This window comes from Hyposmocoma kahamanoa, unplaced genomic scaffold, assembly GCF_003589595.1.
Source record: "Hyposmocoma kahamanoa isolate Upper Pololo Valley unplaced genomic scaffold, ASM358959v1 63, whole genome shotgun sequence".
Taxonomy (NCBI): domain Eukaryota; kingdom Metazoa; phylum Arthropoda; class Insecta; order Lepidoptera; family Cosmopterigidae; genus Hyposmocoma; species Hyposmocoma kahamanoa.
The window spans coordinates 3451087-3461697 of record NW_020653851.1 but is presented as its reverse complement, the minus strand read 5'-3'; the positions used below and the strand labels follow the sequence as shown (position 1 = coordinate 3461697).

Sequence of the window (10611 nt, the reverse complement as noted above, 5' to 3'; positions counted from 1 at the left end):
AGAGAGAGAGAGAGAGAGAGAGAGAGAGAGAGAGAGAGAGAGAGAGATTATACGGTATTTTAAAAATATTTATTTCTAAAACGAAGACGATCATTTCAAGATAACACCTTTGTAGGGATATTTTTTTCATTGAATAGTTATGCTAATCTATAGCATAGAGTAAAATTTTGAGATACTACTATATTCCTCAAAGTTTTATCGAATTGAATATTATTCCTTCTTTCATTTAAAAATATTAAGCTTGTATACTTTAGTTAAAACTTTGAATCTCAAATATTTTATGTTCAAACGAGTAATATTTTTTTTTAAGTATTACATTTTTTTTGTAAGATTTTGTCAAAACTACGGAATAGAATAAGAGAAGTATTAAAAAATACTGTTAAATGTGTATGCTTTAAATATATATAGGTAAGGAGAACCAAATAACAATAGCGGCAGGAATATTGCCAGATGAAACTAAAATTGCTCTCCTAAAAAAATCTGTGTTTTTGAGATAATACGCTGTTCATCTAGACCAGCGATTTGTTAGCGGTCACTCAATCTTGAAAATCGCTCTTTAAGATTGAAGTTCCCGTGGACGTAGTAAATGCCCTATATCTTCTGTAAAACTTTTTTACCCTCGTTATACTACGTGGATTTGGTCAAGCTTTCAAACAAACTTACTATTATTACAGTATGAAGGCAAGCAATCTATAGTTTGACCTAAAGTTTCTAAGAACTAACTACTTATACTACAACCAGTAGCGTCGTCATAATCAGCCTATGGCGGTATACTGTTGGTTTGGATATAGTCCTTGCCAACAAGAACTAAATATCCAAAGTAAACGTTAACATTATCAGTTCAGGGTCTAAAATTAATATTCGGCCCTTTGAAATGAATATTCAAAGGGAAGGTTAATTTATATTTTTATATAATGAAAATGTATTGAAAGCAAGATAATCTAGTTTAAAATATATAAAATTGCAACTTATCTGTCTTACCTGGAAGAAATAGCTACTTAGCCATAAGGCCGCCTGTTGTACATTAGCTTACTTTGTGATATTTACATTAAGGTGCCATCAGATTTCACCTTTTGCCGCTCACGTAGCGCTTTAAATCGCAAAGATCTGATGGGTACAGCGCCCGTCACACTTAAGCGCAGGCCACACCGCGAACGAAGCTAGCTCACTTAGCTCAGCTCACGTAGTTGCATGCAAAGCTAATTTAAGAAAATGCGTAGTAAGTAGTGACGTGCTCTACACTATGGATACGTGCGGGGATGGAGGGCGGCAGAAGGGCGACATATTTTACATAGCTTAGCGGGATCGTTGTGTTAGTTAGCTCGATTGGGTGTACTACGTGATTGCGAATGCCGATCACGCGAAAAACGATAGTGCGAAGACGGTTGCGCGGAAGCTGAAATGCGCGATAGTTCATTTGCGTGAATGACCAGTTGCGCGAAAGCTTAAATACGCGATAGTTCAATTGCGCGAATGACGATAGCACGAAGACAGATTTAAGTCCCACGGCTGCAGGTTGTTGCAATTCTTTACAGAGCAAAACTTTCATAATAAACTATTCGTTTATTTCTGTAAAAGTTTGTTAGGGTGTACTAGTAACAAGTACTAACAACAATTAACTTGCCTTCCAGCTTTCGCAAATCTGTCTTCGTACTATCGTCATTTGCGCAAATGAACTAATGCGCATTTACGCTTTCGTGCAACTGACCATTCGCGCAAATGAACTATCGCGTATTTAAGCTTTCGCGCAACCGTCATTTGCGTAATCGGCATTCGCACTTACGTAGTACACCCAGCTCGATTAGCTTAGTTCGCGGTGTGAACCGAAGTATGAACAGATGCCCCGGCTGCGTGAGCTAAGCTAAGTTGGTTTAGCGCTTCGTTTGCGGTGTGACCTGCGAATGAGACTTATGTTGACAAGTCTCATGTGCCTGTAATTTCACCAGTATTCTTGGAAATCATAACGCATTCATGCTCACATTACTGTTTGGCGGCAAAAATAGGTTTGTTGCAATATTTTCCTGAACAAACCCTTTCACAAGGAGCTCTAGTTTCTGCTACTAAACATACAGTAATAAAAATAAGTAAATAAACGTAGGAAAATCAAAACACTATTCGAAAAGGATTCTTAAGTTATTGACGAATGAAAACTTAAGTGACACAAACCAAGGCTATGTCAAATAAAGTCATGTCGTTGTGATAGACGCAATCGTGTGAAAATCGCTACTCTTTATAAATTAATACATGAATTAAATAAAGATTCTGCTTTATAAAATACACGAGCAAAAGCGCGTTGTCATTTTGTTGCCTGGCAACAAAACCGGTGTTTGTGTTGTCGACAGACGGCAAACTCGTTGACAGCTCTTAAAATTTGTCAAAGTGGAAACCACATCGCATGGCTTTGTACTATTTATTCATCGGACAATTATCAATCGCTGCAGACAAAAACCAACTTAATTTTCGGACTTTCCTTTGTTTCGGACTGTATATTTGTTTCATTAAATGGTGAATGGTATGGAAAACAAAAGAATGTCTGTAATGGTTTATATATGTTTGTAAATACTTTATTGTATCACACAGTAAAATATAAATTTTGAGAAACAATTTAAAATATTAGTGTACACAGTGGATCTTATCCCATGAAGGGATTTCTTCCAACTAATCTTTATATATTTTTACCCGCCTTCAAATAAAAGACGAGGTTCTCAATTCGACTGCTTTTGTTTTGTGTTTATATCACGTCATTTGTTAGCCGATTTCGACGATTCTTCTTTTGTTGAAAAGGGGGTACCTCAGTAGAAGTCCGATTCAAATTTGAAGAAAGTATTCTACCTCTAAGGATGGTTGATTAGGGGTTGAATACAGTTTATTGTATTTCAACCACTTTCCATCAATCGATTTCAATAAAACTTGCCAAATAAATGATGAGGGCGGTTTTTATTTCACAAATCACCTCCGTGGCGTGCCTCCGTGGCCGTGGTTCCCATGCTGTACTACCACGCAAAGGTCCGGGTTCGATTCCCAGGCCGGGAGAGATATTTGTATGGTTTACATTTATTTCTCTCTCGTGAGTTTGGGTGCACTTTGTGGTTCTCCATGCGTGTGCCCATGACACTCGCGACAAATGTTGGCCTATGTTGATTTCTAAATAGCCTTAAAGTTTGTTTTCACTTCAATTTTTAAAACGACTAACGAAAATGTTAATGATGACTGTTTATGATACGAAATAACCGGACTCATAGCAGATGCAGTGCCACTCAGAGTTTTGAATCTCAAATATCTGAATGACACTGCCAGTGTTGCTGTCACCATGAGACATAGGTTAACAAGTCTCTCTCATGCCTATAATTTCGCTAACACTCTTAACCTTTAAAACCTGGACGCAGTAATGCTCACATTACTGCTTGGCGGAACTGGACTGGACGAACTTCTTTACAAGGAACTCTAGTGCTACTAAAACATAGTTGCATTTTCTTTCAAACTCTATAGTAACGGTTGTTTGGTTTCATGTATATGCCTTAAAAAAAGATCGTAATAAATTAGGACTTCTTATATTTTAGCAGGTTTATAAATTCTACTCACTCTATCAACATAAAAATAATTTGTTAAGTACCTATCACGAAAAACAACTTAAATGCGTAACCACCAGTCTTAATGGTATGTTTGTAAGCCTACGTGGGTGTTTTCTTTACAATTCAATACAAATACGGCGGGATATTTGCTTTATAATTCCATTTCACTTCGAAATGCTTTTATGAAAATCGTGGCGGTTTTAATACGTTCATGGGCCGCCATTTATGATATGAAGATATAGTAAGCAAATGGATGCAATATACGTTACACTCGTAGCATTATTAAAGGTAAGTCGTTTGGAGGGATACTTTGCAAACGATGCTTTTATACTGCTCAATTATTTATTAAAAAATAGATTAACCCAAAACTTCTATAAAGAACGGAGGTATTAACTAAATCAGCTTTCTACGACTTGTGAAAATTCACTCAAAAAGTGACTTCGTCTAAAAAGACTGGAACGATTGATATTATTTATCTGGATTTAAATATCACAGTATCAGTGGTGAGGCATCCTTATAACTCGATTCTCAACGGCTTGCCTAAAATTCTTCACGTATTTTGTCAAATATTATTATTATATTACAAAAACATATTTTGAAGTTCAAGTAGCAGTAGAGTTCCTTGTGAAAGAGTTCGTCCAGGGAAGTAGTGCCTGCATGTACCTTACCTATTTCTGCCGCCAAGTAGAAATATGAGCATTACTGATGCTACTGCGTTCGGGTTTAGAAGGATGCTGCTGAAATTACAGGCACATGAGACTAACTTATGTCTCAGGGTGACGGGTGCAGAACCAGTGCCACTAAGATCTTTGCGTTTTAAAGCACACTGAGTGGGATTGCGATTGTTATGGATAGGCATTTCGCTTTTCACCAGGCGCACGACTTGCTCGTCCCGTCACTTGGTGTTATAAAAAAAAAATATTTAGAATTAAGAATTTTTAAGTGTAGAATTACTTAACCAGTGAAATGAAGTGTACTAGTATCTTGTGTTATAATAAGTGTTATGCTTAAGTGTCACCAAGGCGCCACTTTTTCTTAAGACAGGTGTTTTGTTCAGGCTTTACTAACGAAAATTATCAGGCCGCTGCACAGTATGGAAAAGTTTTGTTAGTCATCTCTTAAATGTCCGTGAAGTAATAAAAAGTCTCCCCGTATAAACACGCCGTAGGACTGTTGTCGCCAGTGAGTAGGTACAACTACGATGTAGATTAATATTATTTGACATCTATTGTCGCCCATCAGACGGCGACGTTTATTGCTTATATTCGACACATCGTAATCATAATATTGTTGTCGTTAAATTTACCTATAGGTTCTTACTTTGTATCGATTATTTCGTTCTAACCATGAGTTAAGTTAATCTATAAATTTGATGGGTTTGAAATAGACATTAATTTTAATAGAAATTAAGTCACAATTTTTAACACCGACTCGTCAGTTTTCTTTCGATCTCTAAAGAACCTTCAGTGTCCATAAGAATTTCGATCCATTCCATTAAGAGTACTTTAAAAAAAACGTAAAACTTTTTAACTTGTTTTTTAAAAGTCCTAGGTAGACAAAGGCCGTTTACTTTTTCAGTAAATTATGAATATTGGCACCAACATTAGATTAGGATTTAGATTAGTGCCCAAATTACTGGCTTAATACGTTAAAAAGGTGTCACCATCTTGTGTCTACAATTCGGTCAATTATTGAGTACTTATTTATTTATGTACTATGAATACATTAACTTTACGTAAAATATGGTTATATTTTACGTAAGGTGAACCTGGTTGTAAGCGCGTAGAAATCTTGAGTTGGAAGCTTCGAATTCCTTAGAAAAGCTTTCTTACGTTCTTTAAGTTTGCGGCGGGCAACGAAAAGTTTCAGGAAAGGAAAATTGTTTTTGCAACACCGAAAGTCGAAGGAGAGTTGGTTGTTGGTAATGATACTTTTAACGATTCTCCTAAGCACTACACAGACGTCGTAAGTTAGTTTATAATGCAATGATATAGTTTGGGTGATATAATTTAGATGACAACTATTATGGTGTAATAAAAGGCTTCCTGCATACCATTATGATAACATTGCAGTTACAGCACAGTAGGAAATAACTTTCTCGCTTACAGTATTCTACCTTTGTCATCCACCGCAGCCGTGATTGAAGACTGTGATATTATTGTGCCCACGTCTGTCATTATGTTCCACGTCACATAAAAGCTACCTCGCCTACCCTCAGAGATAGCTTGTCAATAGCGCTTCTTTGTGACCATGTCACGTATATGTGCACAACCATGTAAAGATAGTATCGATTATACAGACAAGGTGGAAAATGTGCTCTATTTTTATTTAAAATTAGTAACTCTAATGTTTGAAGAAAAAAAAAGAAATTGAGAAATGCGCCGTTCATGGTCAATGGTTTATCTAAGTGTGTAGCATTTTTGATTAATAACTTTCGAACTCAAGTTTACTTTTCTATAGGCATATTTTTGTCACCCTTTACTAGGTCCCTGCCCATATTGTACAAGCTTTTAGTGATACTTCCAATTTCGTACCCGCGTCACAATACAATGAAACTTGGCAGGTCGATACGTGACTAAAATCGAGTAGCTTTCATAATACATTGTGTAGAGTGTATGGCAATGATTCTACTGAATTTATGACAGCCCAGTAATGTACATTATATTGAATAGAACCCGTAGTGTTTGTAATAAGTTTCTCTTCCCCAAAACGATTTCGAATAGTAATAACAAACTGTTTGCGCCCACTGCGTTGAACACTTACTAACGAAAAACGGACCGTAATTAATGAATGATATGTTTACCGCGAATGTTGCCGTTTCTCAAACTTTTCTCATCATTTGTATTATAAGTGTAGCGTTAATGAATTATCTATTTACATTATGGTAGGTTATATAGTCGTGGTAGCCTAATAGTTTGATCTACTGCCTCTCAAGCAGAAGGTTGTATGTTTGAATCCGTGCTCGCACCTCGGAATTTATGTGCGAAATTAAATTTGAAATTTATCATGAGCTTTTCGGTGATGAAAAACATCGTGATGAAACCTGCACGTTGAAGAAGGTTCACAACCCTCGAAAAACGTGTGAAGTCCCCAATCCGCATTGGGCCAGCGTGGTGGACTATGGCCTAAACCCTCGTCTTGAACCTCGTCGAAATGGGTTGATGATGATTATGGTAGATAAATACTACTTTTTTATGGTAACTTTGCACCAGATAGGTGAACAATTTTGCTAGTACCGAGTTTAGTGATATGGACAAAATTTTGAGAGAATGCTGAAGAGTTACAGTCATGGCTTTCACACTTATTTTACAGTAATAGTAATCAATTGAATAACATAAACAACAAATAACATCTCCGACATCAGTCCATAATCTCTCATTGCCACAGTAAAGGTTTTTCAGTAAAACATCTTTCTATTCTTCTTTTAACTTATTGGATTTCACCGGAATGGAGTTTCCCGCTCATCAAACATTTGCCGTTTGACGTGTAAAATCAAAATCTACGTTATAGCATGTGTGTTTAAAAATTGTTTGTCGGCATGAGACGGCTGCGTGTTGGTAATTATTAATGGTAGTTATAATTATATTGTTAAATATTGGTCATCCAACAGCAAAATCATTTGTTTAAAGTGTGTGCAACGATAGCGGCGCGGCCTAAGTGCGGCGCGCGGCGCTGTGGCGCATGGCGCTACTGTACCGCGCTACGCGGCTCAAGGACCGCGCCGACACCCACGTCTTCACCTTCGTCGTGACGCGCTCCGCCACGCGTGAGCCCGACCGCGACGTCACTTCCAAAGACTTCTGTTGCGCGCACCAGCGCTGGGCTGTCGCATTCAGTCGCAATGATGCGTCTCTCGGTTTGTAGTTTCCGTCCTTTCGAAATTCAGCATGAAATGGTGTGGCGTTAAACGTTACCAATGTATAATCAAAGCTTCCTTCTTTCTAGGTGTATACCTTGTGTGGCGCGGCGCATGCGAGGGTATGCGCGTCTATGTGGACTTCACTTTCACTCTGTTGAGCCGCGACCATTTTACCGCCAATGAGGGCTTCTCGGGGAAGCAGGTTCGCTTCAACGCTGGGTGCGCGGCGCAGGGTCGTGGTCGCTGTGTCTCCATCGTCGAGCTCAATGCTAAGTTCGCAGACTCACGCGGAGAGTTCCAGCTGGAGCTTACCATGTCACGCGTGCGCACGCTCTACTCGTGCGAGCTGCGAGCGCCACGACTGGACACGCCGCCCATAGCTTTCGCCGGCTTCGACTGGTCGGTGTCGGCGACCGGCGGTGTCGGCAAGGAGCCCCTATCGCTGCGGCTGCTGCGCCTCTCAGGCGAGGGCCAACGCTGCCGTGTGCGCTACGCCCTAGCACTCGGCGAGGGTGATCGGCGCATGCACTCAGGTCCGCTGGAGTGCGTGTGCGACGCGGAGGGCCGTACCACGTCGTGGACTCCGCGTCCCGCCACACGCGTGCCGCATAAGGGCATCCGCCTGACGGTAGAGCTGTTGTGGGCGCGCGCACTCGCCGAATTGTCGGTCGCGGCCAATGGACGCGCGGCTACGTGCTACGACCGCGACAAACAGGCATGGGCCATCCGTTGCGACACGCACTCGGAGACAGTGCGGCTGCACATGTTGTACCGCGACGTGCACCACGTGCCGCGCAATCACCTGCGCTACGTGAGCTGGTCGGCGTGGCTGGTCCGCGCGGCGCCCGCGCCTGGTGAACCCGAGGCGGAAGAGCTGCCTGGTGCGCCCTTCGAGCACTATTACGCGCAGGACAACGCCGATGAAGGGCTCATGATGGAGACAGCGCTGCGCGTTGAGGAGGTTTCGCGCCCGGGGCCCTTCCTGCACCCCGGTGGCGAACTTCGCGTGCGCCTTGAGTGGGGCGATACCTACCTACTTTTTCAAGCGACTTATCATGTCTACGACGATTTGTGTCGCTTACACGCGCATCAAATGAGGTAAACGCTGACCTACTTTAGTTAGTTTCGCTAGTAAGAGGCAATATTTATCTAGTGTTGATGTTGTTTGTGCAGGCGCGAGATCGCCGTTCTGCAGGCGGAGAACTACTCTTTGGAGCGGCAGCTGTTCAGTTACCAGAAGAGCTTGGCGTATGCGCAGGCGCAGGCGGGCGGGGAGGGCCCGGCAGAGGGCGGGCGCCGTTCGCCGGCCGAGCGCTCGCTCTCCACAGACACGGAGTACGCGTGAACCATTCACCGAGCTGCTCGCCAGACCGCGCGCCTCGCGAACTTCTCGTCTCGGTTGTGCCACACGTAGTGACGCCCGAGTTCCACTCTTCTATCTTTTCGACTGATTCTGACGTTTTTGAGCGATTTATCTATTTTTCTAAAAGTTTTATGGCGAGGTGCGCCTCGTCCGCACCGCTTTCCGCCGGTCGCCTGCACTCTCGCCGCTCGACTCTATCGATAGCCGATTATTATATTCGACTACTTTTCTATTTGTCTGTACATAAAGTATATTTAGATATTATATATTATGTATATTTCTTAACTTGAAACTCGAATTCATATACTGCAACAGTCGATTTACGAATAAAAGTCCGTAAAACTTTATGGTCGTGGTTTCATTTAATTCAAATGTGTAAAACTCTGCAGAGGCCGTGGAGCGATTCGCAAGGGATTAACCGAGAAGTAAATAAGTAAAGTGGTATTAGGCGGACTTATTATGTGCTTGCAGCTGACAAGGGTGACTTACGGCTTGACGAACAAATACCGCTCAACATATTATCCCTTAATAAGTACCTACTTATACACCACAAAAGCTTCAAGTTATACGAGTAGGATTGATAAGTAGACAGATGTAACAAAACGATCCGACAGTACTTCAGCTGGTGTGTATATACAATATAACTGATATAATAATTTTATTTAAGATAATCTCAGTACAGAGTACTTACTAAAAAAACCGACCTCAAAAGTACGTGGAATTACGTCTATTTGCTAAGTTTCATTGAAATATCACCTAGTTCGCCACTATACAGGACTTGATACTGGAGATAATAAAAATTAGGTTCTCACTACGACACTACTCAAAGTATATCGAGAGAAAAACGCCTTGAATGGGAGAAATAGCAAAATCAACTAAATAATTGCTAAAAGTAATTGCTCCTAAATTAAAGTTAGGCGCTATTTATAAAAATGAATCTTCATGCGTGAACAGCCATCCTTTGAGGTGGATGATTTTCTTCAAAATGAAATGGGACCACTATGGAAATACTCCCTTTCCAACAAAAAAAGAATCATGAAAATCGGTTCACAAATACCGGAGTTATCGCGTAACATACATACAAAAAAAAAAGTACATACAGACGAATTGAGAACCTCCTCCTTTTTTGAAGTCGGTTAAAAAAGGTTTGCTACAATATTATCTACTCTGATATTAATCGAGTGTGGTCATACAGATAATTGTATGTGAAAGGCTTGGATATTATTGTAGTTATTACCTTTCTGTTACACCCTTTAAATGTATATCTCAGTATTTATAGCTTTTGCATTTTAGTTAAGTACAGTCAACTCTGTGGTACATTGGGCTCTAGTGTATTTTGGATCTTATTGAAATATGTTGCACGTAAAAAAGACGTACTGGTTTATAGTAATGAGAAATCAAATATAATATAATTACTTGTAATCTATAATAATGGGTATTGCGTAAGATCTTCCAATCCGGAATATAAGATTTTATGAGTTACAAACTTGCATTATTCCAGCGCCATGAAAGTAACTGTAATTGCTGAACGCAAACATTAACGTCACAATCAATATGACACACGTCAATTCAATATGTCATATTGACGTAGGTCAAAACAAAACCACGTGAAGGCGAAACGTTTATTTTCGTGAGAATTCCTGCAAATTGTCAATAATTCCTTGTGAAAATGGCTCAAGGCAAGTTGAAAGTAAAAAGTAAATTGCCATCTGGCGTTAAAACTAAGAAGGGTAAAGGTAAAGCGGTGACTAAACGAAGTAACGCGCCGGCGAAGAGCAAATTGCCCGCTATTGAAAGGAATAAAATGAAGGCTAATG

At 40.3% G+C, this 10611-nt stretch overlaps 1 protein-coding gene across 1 annotated transcript in view; it reads left to right on the top strand.

Annotated features, from left to right (window-relative positions):
- The window catches only part of LOC113230233, a 112082-nt gene extending 102955 nt beyond the window's left edge, over positions 1-9127 (top strand). Inside the window, exons 2-4 of the mRNA XM_026464070.1 lie at positions 7202-7428; positions 7518-8529; positions 8605-9127. Of these exons, the coding sequence (XP_026319855.1) occupies positions 7254-7428; positions 7518-8529; positions 8605-8776 (1359 nt within the window). The 5' untranslated portion in view covers positions 7202-7253 and the 3' untranslated portion in view covers positions 8777-9127. The remainder of the gene's footprint in view (positions 1-7201; positions 7429-7517; positions 8530-8604) is intronic.
- Positions 9128-10611: the final 1484 nt, after the last annotated feature.